General features: G+C 41.3%; 1 protein-coding gene across 5 annotated transcripts in view; it reads right to left on the reverse strand.

Moving 5' to 3' along the window:
• The window catches only part of PLS3 (plastin 3), an 84283-nt gene that overhangs the window by 26276 nt on the left and 34038 nt on the right, over window positions 1-23969 (reverse strand). For 4 of the 5 annotated variants that reach the window (XM_059386336.1, XM_059386340.1, XM_059386338.1 and 1 more), the window contains exons 2-3: window positions 14198-14281; window positions 11021-11101 (exon numbers count right to left, since the gene is read on the reverse strand). In XM_059386336.1, the coding sequence (XP_059242319.1) occupies window positions 11021-11093 (73 nt within the window). In that variant the 5' untranslated portion in view covers window positions 11094-11101; window positions 14198-14281. Of the gene's footprint in view, window positions 1-11020; window positions 11102-14197; window positions 14282-19775; window positions 19834-23969 lie in introns of those variants that run through there. The other variant, XM_059386339.1, reaches the window with a different exon arrangement.

Here is a 23969-nt window from a genome sequence, read left to right on the forward strand (position 1 = left end):
ACAAAAAACTGATCAATGACCAGAAGTTAATTTACTAAGAAAGAAGGTTAATGTCCTGAGGGCTGTAATCTCTTGGGCATATATAGTTTTTTGTTTTTTTTTTTTTTTTTTAAAGATTTTTATTTATTTATTTATTTGACAGAGAGAGAGATCACAAGTAGGCGGAGAGTCAGGCAGAGAGAGAGAGAGAGAAGCAGGCTCCCGCTGAGCAAAGAGCCCGATGCGGGGCTCGATCCCAGGACCCTGAGATCATGACCTGAGCCGAAGGCAGCGGCTTAATCCACTGAGCCACCCAGGCGCCCCTGGGCATATATAGTTTTAACAAAACTGGACTTTCACCACAAATTTCAAATACCTACTGTTTCAACAGTGCTTTTCCTTAGGTTCCTCCACTGAATTTCACACATAAATTTATTACAACAAAAGGATACAATCTCAATAGAGAAACCAGAGCACTGTTCAAGAAAATGTATTGTGAAATTAATCTATCTGATACGTTACTTTAAAACCTGACTGGGTGCTGTTCTGGGAATGGGGGTACTGCTGGGATTGATAGAGAAGTCCTGTTATTCTAATGACAACTACTAAGCAAATAACATCTAAGGTGAGGTAAGACTATAAAAATATAATATAATGAAATATAACTTAAGTGCTGTGCTGAAAAATAAAGCAGGGAAAGGGGTCAGACTGGGGGCTAATTTGCCCCCCCCCGCAAGGCTCCTGGCATCCAGTGTCTTGTGCTGCCCCATACCCTACGACACATATGACCCCCTCCCGCAAAACAGAATTATGCAGCTCAAAATGGCAGAGGTCAAGGATGTCCACTTTGACAAGGTTATATTTGAATGAAGACTTACACGAAGCAAGGGAACGAATTGCAGATATCTAGGGGGAAGAGATTTCGAGTAGAGGAAAGAGTAAATGCAAAGTCTGTGATATGGAAGAGTGTCTGATATGGTTTGAGAAGAGCAAAGATCCAGCAGGATTTGAGCAGAGTAAACAGAGGAGAGAGTCAGGGATGAGGCTCGGGAGCTGATCACGTATACTCTTACAGATCATGGAAAGTACTTGGGATTTTTTTTTTTTTTTTTAAGATCCTGCTTATTTATTTGAGAGACAGAGAGAGAGGTCAAAGACAGCAAGAGAGGGCACACATAGGGAGGAGAGAGGAAACAGAATCTCCGCTGAGCAGAGAGACCAATGCGGGCTCGATCCCAGGACCCCAGGATCATGACCTGGGTCGAAGGCAGACGTTCATCGAACTGAGCCACCCCGGTGCCCCTATGTCAGATTTAAACATCAAATCAACAGCATCATGTGGTTATCTCTCTGTACTAAAATACATGGGAGAATTAGTTCTTTTAGTGCCTATACATGGATGCTTAACTGACTGAGTCACCCGGGCGCCCCACAGATCTTATTTTAAGTGTGATCTAAGTGTAATTCATTTCAGCTAATTTTTGTCAACTATTAAAATATTAAATATCCTATGTAAAACCATTTCCGCAATATTTTGAGGGCTGATAAAATTCTATATTTAATTTTAGTGAAGTATATTTGTAGATTCAAACAAATACTCTTAAACGCAATTGGCACATTTAAATCTACCAATTAGAGTATCTATACTTCTCAAACATCATCCCCAAGCTACCCCAAACTTCTGAAAATCATGAATATTCCCTTCGATAAGAGTACTTAATTTCCCTAGGGCACATCTTCGCTTTCTTTGCTTTGAATTAATAAAAGGCCATACATCATTTTCTTTATAAAGTTAAATAGAGGGTTGCCTGTGTGGCTGAGTCCACAGTCATAAAGTGACTGGCTCTTGATTTTAGCTCAGGTCATGATCTCAGGGTCATGAGATCGAGCCCCACATTGGACTCTGTGCTAGGTGTGGACGTGCTTAACATTCTCACTCTTGGGGTGTCTGGGTGGCTCAGTCAGTTAAGCATCTGCCTTCAGCTCAGGTCATGATCCTGGGATCCTGGGATCCAGTCCTGCCTCAGGCTCCTTGCTAAGCGGGGAGCCTGCTTCTCCCTTAAAAAAAAAAGAAAAGATTATCGCTCTTCCTTTCTCTTTCTCTCTCTCCCTCTCTCTCTCTCAAAAAAAAAAAAAAAAAAAAAAAAGTAAAACCGAGCTCATTACTAGGGTGTAAGCATGGCATACAGAAAGATACACAGCATGGCTGAAAGGATGCAAGTGAGAGTAATGGGACATAGGATTTGCATAAGTCACCTCTCTGGGTCTTCGTTTTCTCACCTGTAAAAGATGTCTTTGGATCAAACGATCCCCAGATTCCCTTTTTGACTCTAACACACTCTGATTCTAAACTTGAGTAGCCAAGACTTCACAAACCACACACACACACGCACACATACACTTTTAAAAATATTGGAGGTGAAATTGTAATACATAATAGAAACAAATATATAATAATAACATTCTGATCACTACTGCATCACATCACCTAAATACAGCATTCCTTCATTTTTAGGTCTTTTAGGAAAAGATGGCTTATTCCTTGCCACTATTAAAACTTTGTCCACCTGGGGGGTGCTGGGGTAGCTCAGTTGGTTAAGTGACTGTCTTTGGCTCGGGTCATGATCTCAGGGTCCTGGGACAGAGACCCAGCATCTCCCTTTTCCTCTGCGGCTCCCCCTACTTGTGCTGTCTCATGCTTTCTCTCTGTCAAATAAATAAAAATAAAAAAGTCTTTAAAAAAACAAAACAACACAACTTTGTCCACTTGGCAATTTCTGATAGAAAAATATTTTATGGGCTGCCTGGGTGGGGTGGCTCACTAGGTTAAGTTGCCAGCTCTTGATTTTGGCTCATGATGTTGGGGTCCTGTGTCAGACTCCACACTCAGCATGGGGTCTACTTGACATTCGCTCCCTCACCCTCTGCCCCTCCCACTCATGCTCTCTCTCTCTCTCTCTTAAATTAATAAACAAATCTTTTAAAAATATTTTAAAAATATTTTAAAAATATTTGTTAAAAGATTTAAAATATTTTTAAAAGATTTGTTTATTAATGTATTCTACTTTACCCTGACTTCTGAAATGATGTATCTGAGCATAATTTATTTTATTTATTTTTTATTTTTTTAAAAGATTTGATTTATTTATTTGACAGAGAGAGATCACAAGTAGGCAGAGAGGCAAGCAGAGAGAGAGGAGGAAGCAGGCTCTCTGCTCAGCGGAGAGCCCAATGCGGGGCTTGATCTCCGGATGCTGGGATCATGACCTGAGCCGAAAGCAGAGGTTTTAACCCACTGAGCCATCCAGGTGCCCCAAATTTTTTTTTAAAAGATTTATTTATTTATTTGGCAGAGAGAAAGGGAACACAAGCAGGGGGAGAGGGAGAGGGAGATGCAGGCCCCCCTGACCAGGGAGCCTGCTGTGGGGCTCAAACCCAGGACCTTGGGATCATGACCCAAGCAGAAGGCAGACGCTTAATGACTGAGCCACCCGGGTGCCCCTCTGAGCATAATTTAACCTGTGATTGACTCCAGTTTTGACCTAGCATAGAACAGGTGCTTAATTGTTCCTTTTGCATTCTCAGTGATCTAACAGAAGCAGAAGGCAGAGATTTTTAAAATAAGTATTGGAGAACGGTGAATTCAAAACGACCTGAAACCAACCAGGGCGCTGAGAGTCTAGGCCATTTCGCAGGTTATCAGCCTTAGGTAGAATAGAGATGTAGGCAATGAAGAGAATTAACATTTGCCTGAGCCCTTTCTGAAATAACCTGTTGGGCATTAATTAGAAGACAGCTCACTGACATGATTAAAAGATGCCAGGAAGTACCCACCCTAAAATATAACTAACATAAAATAACCACGTGTAGAAACTCCATTTTGAAGTAAGAGTGGTAATACACAGATGCTGTTAGTAACCGACAGGACCATTTTAAAGGGGGCCGGAGGGGCAGGACTTGGTCAGAATGCAGCAATCTTCCTTATTAGGTTGTAAATCTTTTGACCTCAACCCCAGTACGTGGCCCAGTCCCTTGCATGTAACAGGCGATGGGAAAAGACCATTTTTTGTAGGACTACTGATTCTCAGGTATTAACCAGGAAAAGAATGTTCTAATCTAATGAGCATTTTAAAAACAGAATTAGGGGCGCCTGGGTGGCTCAGTGGGTTAAGCCGCTGCCTTCGGCTCAGGTCATGATCTCAGGGTCCTGGGATCGAGTCCCACATCGGGCTCTCTGCTCAGCAGGGAGCCTGCTTCCTCCTCTCTCTCTCTGCCTGCCTCTCTGCCTACTTGTGATCTCTCTCTGTCAAATAAATAAATAAAATCTAAAAAAAAAAAAAAAAAAAAAAAAATAAAAACAGAATTAAACAAACAATAAGGAACACATACAGAAATAGCACTGAAAGACCGAATTGCAATTCACCAGGAAACCATAACGACAGAAATATCCCTTAAATAACATTCAATCTCATTCCCTTTGTTCTAATCCTGTCCCCACCCTGGCAGCCTTCAGATCTGTAATTTGGTTTTCTAAGTGAACACACCCACAGAGGAGTACCCTGGTAGAAAACCAGTGATGGCTGTCAGGTCAGGAGTTCCGTTCTAAATGTAGAAACCTGCTTTGTTTGTATTAAGAAATACCGTGTGCACTTGGTTGGCAGAAGGCAGCCTCCAGAGCAAATGGAGAACCTACTGTGTGGCCAGCACTAAGCTAGACACCAGAGATACAGAAATTAATGACATTTTACATATTTTAAAAGTTTTGGGGTGCCTGGGTGGCTCAGCTGTTAAGCGTCTGCCTTCAGCTCAGGTCATGATCCCGAAGTCCAAGGATCGGTCCCTGCTCCGCGGGAAGCCTGCTTCTCCCTCTCCCACTCCCGCTGCTTGTGTTCCCTCTCTCACTGTCTCTCTCTGTCAAATAAATAAATAAAATCTTAAAAAAAAAAAGTTTTACCTACTCTGCTGTTTTCCTATAATTTATCAGCAGATCGTATTACCTCCCGTAATCAAAGACATTTTAGTGTTAGTACTAGTAAATTAGAGCCAGCCTTTCTTAGAACTCCTAAATCGTATCTTTTTGAAGACAACAATTTCAATTTCAATAAAAAGGCAGAGGGAGCCTAAAAAGGCAGCTTGCAATTAATTTTACAAAATCTCCCAGCTGGAAAAGTACTTGAAAGACAAAATAGGGTGCAATTATTTTTAAAGAGTTTTATGCTAATTTTATTTCCAATCCCCAGCCAAAACACGCGCGCGCGCGCACACACACACACACACACACACACACACCCTTAAACTATTATCAGAGATCTAATACGCTGTGCTTTGGAAAGCCAGAAAATCAAATAGCACAATGGCATTTTAGAAAGCTTCCATCTTATCGGTGACATTATTACTGGGAGCCCAAAACGAGGTTTGGCGGTGATCTTTTTCTATTCGGAGTTTTGACATAAACATGAGAATTTAATAATAAACTGACCCCCAAAACACAGACCTGGATTGAAAACAGTCTGAACAATTAGAAACTAACATCACAACGTCCTGGCAATAATGGCAGCCCTCTATTTTCTCATTAAAGCTGCCGATATTCTGGAAGCCCTTTCTGGCTCATTTGCCACATCTTCATTAAACTACACATTGGCATGGGGTCAAACAGGTTCTGCATTTCGAAGACTCCTATTTTCAACCGCCTGATAAGCTAGATACTTACTATCCTATAGCCTGTACTATCTAGAGCATTCTTAATGCTTCTGTGGAAGCAAGTCTCAACTTTTGGGTTCAGAAAATAGGGTCAGTTAGGAAGTCGACATTAACAAATGGCAGGAAAAAAAGAAACTCCAGACACATCCCCGCTGAACAAAGTTCCCGCAGAAAGTAAACAGCTAAACATTCAGGCCACTGACCAAGTGTTCTTCTTTTTAAAGAAAAATCACTACACTTAAAAAAAGAAAAATCACCAGCAGGCTCCCAGTGCTAAACCGAGAGGCCTGTCTTTCATACTGGCTGCTGAATTCCTCAGAAAGGAACCAACTGTTTGTAACAACAGATTCTCTCTGTCTGTTGCTCTGTCTCTCTGTGTGTGTGTGTGTGTGTGTCTGATGACACGTGTAAGTTCACATCTGCATTCTGTTTTAAAAGAAACCCCATTATGCTCTTGTACCAAGTATTATTTAAAATGCCAGTTAACTCTCTCAACACCCTCCCCCAAGTAACCTTAAAGTAAATAAACTTATTATACAGCCGTGTTCCTGCAGAAGTTTGAATCACACCAAGAATGCATATCCTTAAAAGGAAATGTTTTCCCTCCCCTTGCATCCTGTTATTTAAGCTATTTTAAGCACTTGTCTGGAGAACGCTGAGCCAGAATTCAAGTGGTTTTGATTTTAGCTGTTCTACACTGCCCATGTCCAGGTGGTACGAGGCGAAATCTATCACTTCAAATGCATCTTTTGGAGTGCTACTTCGTCTTATAAATCTGACAGTAAGAAAGGCTGGGATTTCCTTTGACCCCCAAGTTCTGTGTGTGTGTGTGTGTGTGTGTGTTGCTTTAACCATCCTTGAATCAGTCTAAATCCAGTGTCTCAAGAAAGAGGTTGCATATGTGTGTCCTCATCTGTAACACACATGCAACCTCTTCACTAACCCATCACGGACAGTGCGCATTAGGACTTAAAGAAGAAAACCAATCAAGTACAGATCCACATCCTTTCAGAAAAGCTGGGTTTAAAGTTCCATTTAGTTTAACCAACATATCCCAAACTTTTTCACACTAAAAAAAACAAAAAACAAAAACTAAAACCAAAGACAAAAGGAATCTATGTGTCTAACAGGAATGGATTTACACACGTGTACACATGCACATACGCCATCTCCAATGCCCGCGAAAGCACACGAAGTATTGACTTGGAAGACTCAGCCAAAAGACTTGTGTAGAAGAATTTAGGTTATATTCTATCCTAAGATCTAAGCAGTAAAGTCGAGCTTTCATTAGGCATTAAAACTTCAGAAAAGGCAGCTGCTAAACGTCTCCAGATGCTTCACTAAACGTGAGTTTTGCCTTTCACAGCTTACACCTTTTGAGGTAGCTCATTCCAGCAAATAGAAGAGACAGTTTAATGAGTCCCAGCTCAGGGTAGAAGTGAGGTCGCTATCGAAGAGTTCATCCTAATGGTGGATCCTCAAAGGTGGAGGTCAAGGACGGTTGAAGGCCAGGCAAGATTAGAAGGCTGAAACCAGGCAATCAAAAATGTCACCTATCGATCATTTTCCAACTGAAAATTTCCAGCAAGTTTGGCCACCGGTTCCCACCTGCTGCCACTCTCCCGCTTTAAAAGTACACACACATCTCCACACACGTGTGCTCTTGCTCTGAAGCCCACCCATCCACATGTGTGTACGTCTCCAATCTTCCACACCCCCAGAACATGGTCTGCAGACCATCCCAAGGCCTTCATCTTCAACAGTCAGTCCACTGAGAATTAGCCAGATGGCTGAGTGAAATAGCACTGGTTAGTTTATTTTTTTGGCTGGCCTGTAGGTTTTATTTTTTAAGTCATAATTAAACAAATATGCACTGGTGGACTTTTATTGAACACTAAAAGTAAATTAAACTAAACCACTGTGCCTTTTGTGGCATCATCCTGATGTGGGTTTTATGTACTACAGAATATCAAATAATTGGAAACAACTCAACTTCCTGAGAGGAGAAAATCACCATAACCAAAACGTTTTGACTTCGGGTGGTAGGTAGCCACAGAGGGATATACCCACAGTATTCCTCGTCATTTATGAAACCCCGTTATTCTTTTATTTCAAAGTGCTGAATTTGTGGGGGCTTTTTATGCTTTTTTGTTTTGTTTTGTTTTAAAGCTCAGTAGCAATTGCTTAGGAGAGAAAAAAGTCAGATGTCAGTGTTTGTGGGACTAAAGCCAATCTGAAAAGATTTACATTACGTGAATTTATCTCCATGACAAGTAATCATCCAAATGACTTCTAGCTTCCATAACAAGATTAAATTCTCAGATTGTGTAAGACATTTTATAGTCGGTAAAATATTTACTTCCTAAGTACTCTGAAAGTTTTATTTATTCTTCTTTAGAAAGAACTTATGCAGCATTTACATTAATAGGGAAACATTATGAAGTAGGAAAAAAAAAAAAACCAAAACCAGAGCCAAGGCTTCTGCTATCCTTGTGGGATATACTGGAAACAAATGTTGAGAAAATTAAAATAATTAAATGAAAATATACTGCTGGGAGCTTAACACTAAGCAGGTGCAGAAAGTGAGTGAAAGGATAACTTTAAGTCTTAATACTCCATTTATTGCTAGTAAAGAGAATTTCAAAGCACTATTAATTGATTGGACAAAACCTATGGTTAGTGGTAATTACAGAGATTTTCCTCACACGCTGTGATTTTGCTGAATTTCTAAAGAGATAATCAAGGCTATTATTGTTAATAGATGGGAAAAATCACATAATGATTTCCATATTTTGTCACAACTGAACAGAGACAAAGTGGTCCTCCCTGCCTCCCCCCAGCAATAAGAAAGCATTGTCCTTGATAGGAAAGCAAGTTCTAGAGCTTGTTTTGTCAAATCAAGTTTTTCCCTGAAGGAAGAAAAAAAAAAAAAAAGATTCCCATAACACCTTTGACAGCTGCCTGAGGGCTCCGTAACTAATAACTACAAACTACAAAGATTTTAAAGGAAAAAAATCAAAAGATTCAGCTGGGTCTTTAAACACTTTTGGAAAAGACAGACTCCACACAAGCCTTTATTATGCCGAAAAAATATATATATAAATTTTATGTGCTATAATGTGATGGCCAAAACCTCTAGCAATAAATTCCACCATGATGAAAATCTTCATAACAAAGGCCCTTTTATTTTTTAATTTAATTTTATTATTATTTTTTTAAAGATTTTATTTATTTATTTGACAGAGAGAGAGAGATCAAGATCACAAGTAGGCAGAGAGGCCGGCAGAGAGAGAGGAGGAAGCAGGCTCCTCACCGAGCAGAGAGCCCGATGTGGGGCTCGATCCCAGGACCCTGAGATCATGACCTGAGCCAAAGGCAGAGGCTTAACCCACTGAGCCACCCAGGCACCCTGACAAAGGCCCTTTTAGTTTACAGTGGGTAATAACAAAGTCCTAGTATGTGAAAAGACTACGTGTAATTCCTAGGGATTCAGTCAATTAAATATTTATTGTGAACCTAACATGTGTGCAACACTGAGCCAGATACTGAATAATATATAGAGCAGGCAGAAATTGGGGACTCCAGAATTTCCACATAGAGCACACAGAGTAATAAGAGCCTGCATATCTTAGGAATGAATATGTGCCTGTTGGGGACATCAACAGCATGTATGGTCTGATCTTGTGCCTTTGGGAATCTCTTTGTCTACCCTACCCCCTCCAAGATGTAGGATTTAAAATAAGACAGTAGTTCTACCATGACCCTTTCTTGCAGTCCAAGTTGATCTCTCACGTAGGGCAATTTAACCCTGGTTCCTCCATGGCAACAACTGGTGAGCGCTCTTCATGTCATTAAAGCTTGTCAGGAGCGATGAAGCTCTTTTCCTGATTAAGAGTATTCAGTTCTGTCAGGTAAGCCACAACTGAATAGCTCGACATTCTAAAAAGATACTGCACACAATTATTTCCAAGATGCTTCTCACGAGAACAAGGCCTGTATTCAATAATAAACTTTTTTTTTTTTTTTTTTTTTTTTTAAAAGGAAGCAAGGCCTTAAAGATTCAATAATGGCCATAGTAAGTCCTGGTCTTAGCCAAACTTCTATTCATAAAGAAACAAATGAGCCTGTCCCCAGCAATGAAGGAGGATTATAAGGGAAAAAAAAGAAGGTTCAAAGGGTATGCAATCCTGAACAATTCTGATAAGGCTATTTCTACAGAGCAATGAGATTTAAAAAAATTTGCAGCCAACAATTCACCAGCTTGTTTTCTCCTACTCAATCTTGTATCAGACTGATAGTAGTCTTTCTTATAGTAGGTAGTATCTATGGCCAGTTAACAGGTTGCCTTTTTTTTTTTTTTAACATACACACACAGAAAAGTGTGTTAGAATAAGGTCTATCCATTTTTTTCTACTTAGAATTCTGATGAGATTGTGAAGAGTCACTTTGGTTGTGGGAGCGGTCATTATTCTTCCCAAGGCAAGCTGTTACTTACTAAAAGCCTTCACAAAAAATGTTGGCCTTGAGTCTATGGGAATAGAGATGTAAGCTTCCTTACTTTTCATTAATGAGATTTGCATCACAGGTCCCAGAGTCAAGTCTGATTTAAATAACAAATCATTATGATCTAACTTTATACCTTTTCATCAAGGAGACACCAAATAGTAGTTTACCTCTCTAAGCCCATGTTGACTCATGTGAGTATACATGTCAATAATCGGTTCTTACCCTGTTTTCTCACTAGCTTTGACTGATTTGACCTGAGCACTGAAATTTGGAATATAAATACTACAAACTCCATAGCAGCTAAATTCTAAGACATGTTCAATGAGGTTTAAAGAAAAACCAGATGGCATGCTAGGTCTTCCCATGTAATGCTGATACTAGAACATAATGTGAGAAAACAGAATGGGCTGCGTTATCCAAAGGCATAGTAGATCAATGGAAAATGCAAGAAAGCCAAGCTAATGAGGTAAAGCTAAAACATCATCTAATCATCATCTGACATCTTCAGCGGTCTCACACACCCCTCTGAGAATATGGTGAAATCTCCCAATTTTTCCCTCGGAAAAATAAGATACACAACACAATAAACAACACAAAATTTGTCCCAAGTTTTCAGGAGCCAGAGTAGACTAAAAACCTTTGACCATAGTAGACAGATGTAATCAGAAATAATAGTTTAGGGCATAGCTTCTAAAACTTTACCCCATTGATTTTAACTACCTTGCCCTAAGGTTTGTGATTAACCATTCATATGATTTTTTAGAGAATTAATCTCCATCAGGGCCAAACAAAAATGACTTTACTATTGTTAAAGCTATTAAAAAAAAATACTTACCAACTTTTGCAAAGGCCTCTTTGAGTTCATCAAGCTCATCTTTGGAGATCTGAGTGGTAGCCATCTCCTCCATTTAAAGATCTAAGAGAAACCAGAAAGGTTTAAGACTGAAAGAGGTTTGTGATGTTTATACTATCAACATTCCTATGAAAGTCTCATCTTGAGGTAATTTAAACAAAACAGCAAACTGCTAAAGCCATCTCAATACATTTCCATATTTATAGCTAAAGCCATAATAAAGAAAAACAAACACATGAGAAGTCTTTTGGTAAACTTTATTTACCAAAAGTTTTTCGGAAAAAAAAAAAATAGCTCTGAATTCTCCTTTCAAGGACAAATTCTTAGAAAGGAAGAGCCAGGATACCTAGTAATGACAGGAAGAGATACATACTAGAAATCTGTGGTTATACATATTACAACTGAAAGTCCAAATTTTGTGACTGAAGGTGGAGGGAATATGTAACTGTTCTATTAAGCCCTTCTCTCGCTCCTTCTCTCTTACTGGCTGCTTCCATTTTTTCCAGCTTTATTGAGATGTAACTGACATATAATAGTGTATAAGTTTAAGGTGTATAACATGATGATTGGATACACTAATATATCATGAAATGATTACTACAATAAGGTTAGTTAGCACATCTGTCACCTCACATTGTTAACCATTTCTTCCCATTAAGTCACTTAAAAATCATTCAATGTGAAGGAGTGCCTGGGTGGTTCAGTTGGTTAAGCATCTGCCTTTGGCTCAGGTCATGATTCTAGGGTCTTGGGATTGAGCCCAGCATTGGGCTCCCTGCTCAGTGGGGAACCTGCTTCTCCCTCTCCCACTCCCCCTGCTTGTGTTCCCTCTCTCACTGTCTCTCTCTCTCTCTGTCAAATAAATAAATAAAATCTTTACAAAAATAAGAAAACAAACAATATAATATTCTTGATTTTGCCTCTTGGCTCACAACATTTGTGATCTGGACCTTTACAGAAAAACTTTACTGAACCCTGCAATAAAGAAAGGAGGTCTGTTTCACAATGGGTAATCCCCAAATACAAACTTAACAACAACTTTTGGATGGAAAGCCATGAAAATGATGACGTGTTCTCTGGGTTTGGTTGGGGTTCTTTTTTGTTTTGTTTTGGCTTTTTCTTTTTCTCAATCTTTTGTGAGAACTTTACTTTTAGAGAACACTTAGGTTCATAGCAAAACTGAGCAGGAAGTAAAGAGATCTCGGTCCTCACACACCCCGTTTTCAACTTCCCCCAGCAGAGGTGGCTCCTTTGTGACAGTCGATGACCTTACACTGACACATCAGACATGCCCAAGTCCGTGGTTATACCTTAGAGTTCAGCTGTGGTGTTATACATTCTATGGGTTTGGAACACATGATATCATGGATCTACCATTACAGTATCAAACAAGATAGTTTCATGGCCTTAACTGTGTTCCTCTTTCTAAAAAGTACCCTTGGGGCACCTGGGTGGCTCAGATGTTAAGTGTCTGCCTTCATCTCAGTTCATGATCCTAAGGTCCCGGGACTCGAGGTCATGATCCCAGGGTCCTGGGATCGAGCTCCACATCAGGCTCCCTGTTCAGCGGGAAGCCTGCTTCTCTCTCTCCCACTCCCCCTGCTTGTGTTCCCTCTCCCGCTGTGTCTCTATCTGTCAAATAAATAAAATCTTTTTTAAAAAAGTACTCTGTATGTTAAATTTCACAATCTATACAAAACACAAATTAGAGATTGTATATTTACCCCTTTTTGATATTTTTGTTACTAGTTAAAAAAAAACCTATCTACCTGTTGTATGTAAATGATAAATCACTAAATCCTCCTGAAACTAATATACACTCTATGGTAACTAACTGGAATTTAAATGAAAACTTGAAAAAAACCATCTACCCACCAATTCATCAAGAGAGAGCTGGGCTACACCTGTCCTTTTCAGAGCCAGAATTGTTCTCTCTTGAACTTACCACAGTCCCAGACACATAGGAACACACTCGATGAAACAGCTTTTTGTTTTTTAATTTTTATTTATTTATTTGACAGAGATCACAAGTAGGCAGAGAGGCAGGCAGAGAGAGAGGAAGGGAAGCAGGCTCCCTGTTGAGCAGAGAGCCCTATGTGGGGCTCGATCCCAGGACACTGGGATCATGACCTGAGCCGAAGGTAGAGGTTTTAACCCACTGAGCCATGCAGGCGCCCTGTTGAAACAGCTTTTTACTAAATTCTTCCATTCAACAACAGCGTGCCAAGCATAACGTCAAATAAATTCATATTTGTATTAATTCCCTGAACCCTGACAACAGCCTTAGGGGGTAAATATTCTCCTCTTTTTTTCCTTATAACTTAGGTTCAGAGGGACCATGGAACTGGAATTCACACTCAGCTTTCTCAAATCCCTGGGATGTTTTCAATCAACCATATGATACCATGAGCTATGTTTCCACCACAACACAATACCCATTTCTAAAGACTGGTTATTTTGAAAAATTAAATAAAAACAGAGTTTTATTTACTTATTTATTTTTAACCATTTTATTATTAGTATTTCTTTATTTGTAAACTCTACCCCCAGTGTGGGGCTCAAACCCATGACACTGAGATCAAGACTCATATGCTCCACTGGCAGAGCCAAACAGGCACACCCGAAACAGACTGTATTTTTCTAATTTTATTTTACTTTTTAAAAGATTTTATTTATTTATTTGAGAGACAGAGAAAGAGAGAAAGAGAGCATGAGTGGGGATGGGGGTGGGGGGTGGGGAGAAGACAGGGAGAGGGAGTAGCAGATTCCCCACAGAGCAGGGAGCCCCACGCAGGGCTTGAACCCATGACCCAGAGATCATGACCTGAGCTGAAGGCAGATGCTTAACTGACTGAGCCACCTTGGTGCCCCCCAAAAAGAGTCTTAAAAAACAGAAAACAAGGCACGCCTGGGTGGCTCAGTGGGTTTAAGCCTCTGCCTATGGCTCAGGTCATGATCTCAGGGTCCTGGGATGGAGGCCCACATTGGGCTCTCTGCTCAGCGGGGAGTCTGCTTCCCGCCACGCTCCCACCAACGCCCCCCCCCCGCCCCCGCTTGACTACTTGTGATCTCTCTCTCCTGTCAAATAAATAAAATAAAATCTTAAAAAAAAAAAACAAAAACAAAAACAGAACTTGCTTCCTCATAAACTTTTCTTACCTGTGATGTTAAAATATCACTCAAGAGGGACAAACTTCTCAGCAGATAAGCTGGACGAATCACCTTTCTGAGTAGTCTGAGGCTCTAGAAGGTAAAAGAAGATCTTCAGTTAGATATGAAGCAGGCATTTGAAAAATTAAGAGTAAAAAGCTATTTTTCATATGTTAACTTATAATCTAATGGTGGCACTTTTAAAAAGCATCCTTTATTTTTCTATTATGATGTTTAACACTTCCGATTATGAACAGACTATATAGGATTTACTTCAATTTTCTTTATGCAAATTTTAAGTAGTAATGTTTTCAATATGAAATTATTAACCAACCCCATGAACGATACCACACAGAATAAGGGGACACAAAGTTTGAAAGTGAGACCATCTCAGAAAATCCAAAACATGTGGCCTCTCCTGTATCTCTAAAGGTCCTTCACAGTTTGGGCTGTCTGGGCATCAGTAATGATCTAAAGTGTGTAAATTAAAAAAAAAAAAAATAGAAGACAAGTGATTTTATTCTCATACTACCATCTCCCTTCTTTACGAAAGAGACCGTGAGACAAAGATGGTTCTAGATACCCTCCCTCTCCTATCCCACCCTTCAAGCTGCTGAGTAAACCCTTCTCCCCGGCTTCTCCCTTTTGCAGGTGGCAAGGTTGATTGAGGCAGAAATCTCTTTCCCTCTTCTTCATACTTCTCCCCAACATAGACACACACCTCTATCCTCACACAGTTTTACCAATATTTTAGGCATCTGATATATGCCTAGTTCCTGCCCTCAAGGAATTTAAAATCTGAGGAATGCAACATAAAAATAATGATAAATTGACACAAAGGGAATTAGTGGCTGCAATAAAGGTAGAGAAAAGAAAGGCTCTGGAGACTTTAAAGATCATTAATTTCTTTTCAGATAGGCGAGGAAAGACTTTTGTTCTGCCTGCAAAGTTAGGAAATACTTAGATCTCACAGAAATGATTTCAAAACAATCATTTACTTAAACAATAGTATTACAGATGGTAACTACACTTATGGAGGTGAGTACTGAGCAATGTCTAGAACTGTCGAATCACTATGCTGTACATCTGAAACTAATCATTATAGGTCAACTGTATTTCAAAAATAAAAATTTTAAAGATCAATATAATGCAGCATTAATAAAACTCAAAGTATACTTTCAAGCTTTCTCTTTTCTTATTCCTGTCTAATTGTCTTCTTCTTCTTTTTTTTTTTAAAGATTGTATTTATTTATTTGACAGACGGAGATCACAAGCAGGCAGAGAAGCAGGCCCAGAGAGAGGAGGAAGCAAGCTCCCTGGTGAGCAGAGAGAGCCCGATACGGAGCTCAATTCCAGGACCCTGGGGATCATGATCTGAGCTGAAGGCAGAGGCTTTAACCCACTGAGCCACCCAGGTGCCCCATGTCCTTTTTTTTTTTTTTTTTTTTTTTTTTTTAATTTTGAGAGCATGTGCACATACCTGCATTAGTGGGAAGGGGGCAGAGGGAAACGGACAAGCAGACTCCCCACTGAGCTGGGAGCCTGATGCTCCTGCTCCATCCCACAACCGCTGAGATCATGACCTGAGCCGAAATCAGACACTTAATGGACTGAGCCACTCAGGTATCCCTGTCTAATTGTCTTAATGAAAGCCTAAAGTGAGTTCTTTAACACTGAAGGGGAGCAGTCTATATCACCCCAAAATATTCCTCTTTGGCCTACTAATTATTTTAAGCTGGTTATTTTTAAGATAGCAAACAGTGGTGAAGCTCTGAAAACTGAGAAGTTAATATATGAAATATATATATATTCGTAAGGGAAATCTCCATTTGTCAGAGTGTCCTGTCCTGCTCTAACAGGAAGAAAATATCTAAATCTCCAGAAACTCTTATTAAGGGAGGAAGGCATAGTCTTAAATCTGCATAACAAGCTTACATTGTTTTCTGTCCCATAACTGACTCCCCACCCCTAGCATCTTCTTTTGTCTTGTATTTAAGGTGGTGGCTTCAGCCATTTTAGGGAGTTACTCAGTTTTCCTGGGTCTCTCCCATGGATATACAAGGTGAGCAGGTTATTAAGCCATTGTTTTTCTCTTGTTAATCTGTTTTATGTCAATGTACTTACAGCAGCCAAAGAACCTAGGAGGGCGGAAGAAAAATTGTTTTCTCCCCAACACCACCTATAACTCACAGGAGACTTCAAGAGGCACATACAAGAAAGAATAAAAAGAACTAGAATATGCATATATCCCCCAAAATAACATTGCCAGGTAAGTTGGTCCAGGATAACAGAAGTGCTGAATTTAGGAGTCTCTTGCTTAAATAAAACTCAATTTCATTGATTTATAATTATTTGAAATAAATGCTGCCCTGAGACACCTGAGCTAAATCTAAGAAATACAAAGTCAAATTTAAAAGCCTCACAGTAGATGATTTTGTGGATAAAAGTCACAATTTTTTTTGAAGATTTTAGTTGTCAGAGAGAAAGAGAGCAAGAGAGAGAGCACAAGCAGGGAGAGCTGTGGCAGAACAGGCAGAGGGAGAGGGAGAAGCAGGCTCCCCACTGAGCAGGAAGCATGATGGGGGGGCTGGATCCCAGGACCCTGGATCATGACCTGAGCCAAAGGCAGGTGCTTAACCGACCCAGGCATCCCAAAAGTCACAATTTTTGAAGTAGCTTATGTAACGCAGGCCTTTTCCCATCATGAATTAAAAAAGCTCTTTTCTTTAGACTTCTAGTAGATATTTGATGGTATCTGTAGGGATAAGCAAGTAAGTACTATCGTGGGGAAAATATCACACTTAAGTAATTTAGTAAAGACTGCCAGTAAGTTTTTAAAATGAAGATTTCAAAAATCTCAATCGTACAAGTTAAAATTATAGATGCTCTATTCCTCTCCATGGGCCATTCATTGCACTTTAGGACTTTCTTCCCTCAAAGCAACTAAAACATCCTAGACTGGGGCTTATGAAGCAAAACCGAGGATGTGACATCATTATTGCCCTGTACATGGGCAATAGTTGTTCCTTACTCAAGCCTGTAGGGAGTTACAAAGGCAAGATGGAAAGTCTTGAACATGCGATCAGAAAGCATCAAGCAGGGTCCATTCTGCTCTCTCTTAGCAGGGTGTCCATGAGCAAGTTAAATCCATCTGGCCCCCAGTGTCCTCATTTGAAAATAGCAACAATACCTCCTTCCCCAGGGTCCTCATGAAGATTAAGAATGGCATATGTGGGGCACCTGGGTGGCTCAGTGGGTTAAAGCCTCTGCCTTCGGCTCAGGTCATGATCCCAGGGTCCTGGGATCGAGCCCCACATTGGGCTCTCTGCTCAGCAGGGAGCCTGCTTCCTCCTCTCTCTCTGCCTGCCTCTCTGCCTACTTGTGATCTCTGTCTGTTAAGTAAATAAATAAAATCTTTAAAAAAAAAAAAAAGAATGGCATATGTGAAGACATAATGTAAACCATAAAATATTATATAGTAACTTCAAATCCTTAATGAAAGAAAATAGGGAGTGGCACCTGGGCGGCTCCACTGTTTGGGCGTCTGTCTGCCTTCGGCTCGGGTCATGAACCTGGGGGTCCTGGGATCAAGCCCCGCATCAGGCTCCATGTCAGAGTCTGTGTCTTTGTCTCTTTCACCCTCTGCCCCGCACGCCTACCCTTGCTCGTGTTCTCTCTCTCTCTCAGATACATAAATAAAATCTTTAAGAAAAAAAAAAAAAAAGAAAAAAATGGTGGAATAAATGAACATCTAAGTAGTTGTGAGAGGCTATATAAAAATAGGCGTAAGTTCTAATAAGAACCTTTTCAATGGGGTGTATGAAGTTTTTCCATTTGCCCTATAATTATTGACTCCAGAGTATAAAGATGTCCTGTGTACATAAAAATTATAAGCCTTTACTCAAAGTAATTTAAGAAGGATGGGCCCCATGAAAACCTGTCAGCCACTTTTCCTCCATGACTCAATCTGGCTCCTTCATTAAGGCCAGTTTCTAACTACAATTTGAAGAATGGCCAGGAGATGATGGCAAAAATGCAAATTTTACTTTAAATATTTTGGGGCCACTTTTAAAAATCACTAACAGCTTGTCGATATTATTATAGTCCTCCCAATCTGCACATTGTCATCAGCGATGAAAAGTAAAAGGTAAAGAGGTAAAAAGTAAATTTACTTGCTGAATAAAAGTTTAACTTCAAGTTCCCAGTATGTAATTGACAGGCCAAAAGAAAGTCTGGCTTTTGAAATACGTCCTTTTCCCCAGTCTGTCTTCCCACAAAAGTGAACTTTATTTACATGGGAGAGAGAAAGAGAGAAAGACAAAGTATGCTGATATTAACAAAATATATATATATATATTTTTTTCCATTTAAATGTAGCCAATGAAATACTAATCAAAAGTAAAGAGGCGCCTGGGTGGCTCAGTGGGTTAAGCCTCTGCCTTCTCGGGTCATGATCTCAGGGTCCTGGCTGGGATCAAGTCCCACATGGGGCTCTCCACTCAGCAGGGAGCCTGCTTCCCCCTCTCTCTGTCAAATAAAAAAATAAAATCTTAAAAAAACAAAAAAAGTAAAAACTCCCAGGGTCTCTGCATATTTCTGAGTTTTCTCATCTGCAAAGCACTCCATCTGTCCTAAATTCTGTTTTCTCCCTAGCTCAGGAAAAACAACAACAACAACAACAACAACAACAAAGACACAGATCCTCTCCCTCCCCAAACATCTGACACAAAGGAAAACAGAATTTCCCAAAAGGGAATAAAACAAAAAGCAAACAAAACCTTGTTTGTTGGTTTTTTTCATAAAAGGATATGGTGTACAACTGGGTCTGAATTCAGGGCGTCACCCATAGAGAAACCTTAGGCCAATGAAGTCATCTCTAATTACAGAGTTGGACTAACAATGCAGCAATTATGAAACCACTCCACCGGCTCATTTAACTACACTGAAATCCTGAACACAAATCTTTGCTGAGAAAAGTGTACCTACAACTAACTACCTGAAACTATCAGGAAAAATTCTGGAAGGTATTTGATGGGAGAGGAGGAGGGGTGCCTGTTTTCACCCCCTACAGCGATTCACTGGAGGAATGCAGCCGCTGAATAATCTATTTACTAATCTTTGTCACTCAGCAGCATGTGGGGCGGGACCGCAGGGCACACACACGCTGGGAAACTCATCCGTGGATAATCGGGAGTTGATGATGAACTCTGTATTTCTTTTTCCGGCAACTGAAAGGGAACTGCAAGAGAAAGGCAGGGGATACTCATTCAGCCAGAGGCTCTAACCCAGCCACTAAGCAGGCCAGGTAAAAAACCAATTGGGAAAGCGAGGCTGGTTACTTAAATCAGAGCTTTGGCAAGCTCACATCAGGAAGGAGAAGGAGAGCGCGACAAACAGTGGACAAAACATGGAAGAATACAGTTTCACAATAAATGAAAAAAAAAAAAAAAAACAAAAAAAACCCCAAACCCGTAGCCACGGCTAAGGGTGAATAATTCAACAGCGGTCAACAAGAAGGGGTGTATTAGTCACCTTCCTTTGTCCAAATCAGGCACTGCTCTGAAACACCCACACTCCACATACTTACCTGCACCAACAGAAACTGCCGCCCTTTCTCCTCCCTCGTTAGGTAAGTCAGTGGCGCTGGTCTCCAGGTCACATGGGTGTTCAACACCCAGTTAGAGCTCCCCTCCTCTTCCCATGATTACTCAAGCTCCACACCTGCCCTTCCAAATGACTTTCTAGAAGGTTTCAACTTGATTGTCTACCCTATTCACTCACTTATTCATTTATATCCAGTCCTTAATTGAAAGCTTAGTGGGTACCAGGCAATGTGTCAGGTGCTGCACATTTAGGGAATTAGGACCCGAAGTTCCCTTCTCTCGAAGAGCTTACTGTCTAGTGGGAAAATCAGACAGAAAAACTAAGACATAATATTAGTGCTGTCATGCTATTAGAGTCCTATTTCCCGAGTGGTGGAATGAGAGCCGTGGGCGTCAGGAAAGATTTTCCAAAGACGACTTTTGAACTTTAATCTCAGAACGTAAGTAGGAATTCCTCAGACAGACATCCCTGATGAAGGCGTTCTAGATACAGAGAGGTGAAGAGACGATTCTATTCTGGAGGCAGAGAAACAAGTGTTGTTGGAGCACTGTGCCTGGGGTTTAGGACAGACATGATTGAGAGTCGAAGGCCAGGGACAACCATAGAAGAACTACACTTGGGGCGCCTGGGTGGCTCAGTTGGTTAAGCCTCTGCTTTCAGCTCAGATCTTGATCTCAGGGTTCTGGATCAAATCCTGCACCGGGCTCCCTGCTCAGCATGGAGCCTGCTTCTCCCTCTTCCACTGCCTGCTGCTTCCCCGGCTTGTGCTTTCTCTCTCAAATAAATAAAATCTTAAAAAGAAATTTAGAGAAGCTCCACCCTCTGGCCAAGGGAGAAGAAAGCTGAGTGAGGAGGATTCCAGTCAGGAAAGTCTGAGTGTCTACACTGAACTTCCCGCCGCATTAGTTCCCATTTTCAGCTATCTTCCCCTGCCAAATCCCATATCCCTTTCCAATTCCCCACTTAGCTCCATCCCCAGGTTTACAAATTTGAGACTGAAGTTTGGCCACAAGAAACAAAGGGAGGGCGAAGTAAGTAAGTAAGCAGTCTGGATTCTTCCATCATACCCGTGGACCACCTCGTGTCTGACCTATTCCAAAAGACTTTGCATTGGTCTATCTCCAGTCTTGTGACCCTCCAAAGTAATCTTCACACTGCCAGATCCCTGGAGAGATCTACCACCAATTCTACCCAAAAAAAAAAAAAAAAAGCCCCACCTCTCCTGCATGACATTCAAGTGGTTCTGTTTTGATACCTGTCTATCTTTCCAATGTCACTTCCCCTCACATGCATGGTCTCCTTGACCCACACTCTAAAAAGATTCCATTTCCCAAACAGGCCACCAGTTTCCTACCCCCTGTTCCTCCCCCTCTGTGCTTCTCTCCAGTGGAATGCATCTCCTAACTGCTCTTCCAAAGCATCTTTAAGGAAGCCCCACCTGAGATCCCCAATCCTCTCGGCCCAGGACCGGTTGTGTTTTCTTCTCTGACAGCCAGTGCAGGCTTCTTTCAGACAGCTCGGATTGTAAGTATCTTGTTTTTCCGTCGGAGCCTAGGTATCAATGTCTGAGTGGGAACATACGGTCCCCACAAGGATAGCATTTATAACAAAGCTCTTGGATAGAAGGGGCCATACCCCATTCATTTTCAAATTCCCAACCCTGATCACAGTGCCTACAGAGTAGGTAATAATAATAATTAAGACAATAATGCCATTATTACATGTCATTGTAAGTTTACATGACAGCTGACATTTACAGAGGACTTATTATGTACGTGTATTCTGTGACATGCTTTATATACATCGTGTAAGTTATGTCCCAGAAAAAAACTCTATAAACCAGGTGATACTGTTACTCTCATTTGATGGAAGAGCAAGTGAGTTCAGAGAGGTTGGGTAACTTTCCCAAAGGCACACAGCTCTTGAGAGGTAGAACGAAGTCTCAAGCCCAGGTCTGCCTGCCACTGAAGTCTCAACCATTTTGCTATGGAGGCTTCTCAATGACAGCTTATTGGATGGATTTATTTCCCCAACAAATCTTTAACCTATTAGAGTAGAGACACAGCTTACTTATCTCTGTATTTACCACAGCCCTTAGAATAATGCACAAACACAGTGTATTTTCTTTCTATCTCTTTTTCAGAGAGAGACAGAGTGCATGCAAATGGGGGAGGGGAGCGCAGAGGGAAAGGGAGAGAGAGAATCTCAAAAAGGCTATCCACCCGGCATGGAGCCAGACACGGGGGCTCGATCTCTCAACTCTGAGATCACGACCTGAACCGAAATCAAGAGTCAGACTCGTAACTGACAGAATCACCCAGGCGCCCCGACAAAGCATTTTCAATACATCTCTTCTGAATAAAAAATGGCCCACAGCTAGTGCCCACCCCCCTACTGATCATGTCTGTTCCCTTATAGGAAGCTATCATTGCTTATGTGTTAAATAGCTTATCTAATCTCTGCCTGATATTCAGGTCCTCTAGAGTGGTCCAACTGGACACATCTAACCAGTTTTACATCTCGACAACACTCACAATCAGCTTTTTGATCACAGCTAGTCTCCTGAGGTAGTCCTGTTAAGTCCTACATTAGGACCGTCTGTTTTATCCTGTCTCTCTTCCTTGTTCCCTCTCTCCCGCCAAGGACTCCCTCTCTTGCATCCACCTCTCACGCTTATAACGCCCTCCTCATAATTTTTCTTCTCTCCCTATCCAAATCCTACTCACCCTTCAAGGTTCAGCAGAAGCCTTACCCTCCTTCCCCAAAGCACGTTTCCCAATGCCTCCACCCCCTGGCACCCCTCCTCTTCAAATCCCGCAGGCTTTAGAATCCTGTGACAAAATCCGGCCATTTCAAGATGGCCTTCCTCCTCTCGTCATGTAAGTGGATGTGAGGACTGTCAGGCTGGGGCATCCATCATCCTTCTTGATTCAGTTCACCTACCTCTCCCACATAGCTCCTCAAACATGCTTCGAGAATAATCTTCCCCAATAAAAGATTCCTTCCTTGACTAAGAGCACACAATTGCTTGTCTAACTACTTGCTCTGCTGGTCTCATCTCGAGATCGTATCTCAGGAACAGAGCCACAACTCCGTCTTCCTCTTCTGTACTCCCACCACAGTGATCCACTGTTGGATCCCAGGTAGAGAGGCGTGGCTCAAAAAATATTCCAGGGACGCCTGGGTGGCTCAGTGGGTTAAAGCCTCTGCCTTTGGCTCTGATCATGATCCCAGGGTCCTGGGATCGAGCCCCACATCAGGGTCTTTTGCAGAGACACCTGCTCAACCAGGTGTCTCAGCAGAGCAGAGAGCCTGCTTCCTCATCTCTCTCCCTGCCTGCCTCTCTGCCTACTTGTGATCTCTGTCTGTCAAATAAGTAAATAAAATCCAACTGACTGCACCATTCTGAGGGTGGTGATCATTCCCAGCATGCCTGATATCCAGTGAGTACTGAAACCGACATAGGGAGGAAGCAGGTGCCTAGGGTAGTTACATGATTTTGCCCAAGGCACAGAGCTGCGTAGTAAACATTAAATTCAGAGTATGTGTGAGGGGCACCTGGGTGGCTCAATGGGTTAAGGCTCTGCCTTTGGCTCAGGTCATGATCTCAGGGTCCTGGGATTGAGTCCCGCATCAGGTTCCCTGCTGAGCGGGGAGCCTGCTTTCCCCTCTCCCTCTGCTGCGCCCCCTGCTTGTGCTTTCTCTCCTTCTCTCGCTCTCTGTCAAATCAATAAATTCTTTAAAAAAAAAAAAAAAGAGTATGTGTGAATGAAGGTAAAGAACTACTCTTCCCATAAAAGCAGAAACAAAGGGGCTACACACTGCTTTGTGGGAAGAAGGCTCATCCCTGGGAGAGCCTACCCAAGATCCTTGAAAGGCTCTAACAAACGTGACCATGCAGAAATATGCAGTTACCAGAAAACGCAGACAGTGACTCCCCTACCTAATACTAACTTGTTTTTGTTACTTCAAGGGTAAGGGGGTCCCCTTGATCCTTGAACTGAAATCACAAAAACTGATTGTGGAAAACATATAGAATATAGGAAACATTCAGTGAAGATCATGTACTATGGAATTCTCAGGGTTCTTTCTTCCAAACATTCATGTTAAACGGGTTACCGACAATAAGACAGACTTACTTTTAAAAAGTAAGGACACCGGGGCGCCTGGGCAGCTC

This window comes from Mustela nigripes, chromosome X, assembly GCF_022355385.1.
Source record: "Mustela nigripes isolate SB6536 chromosome X, MUSNIG.SB6536, whole genome shotgun sequence".
NCBI classification, from domain to species: Eukaryota; Metazoa; Chordata; class Mammalia; order Carnivora; family Mustelidae; genus Mustela; species Mustela nigripes.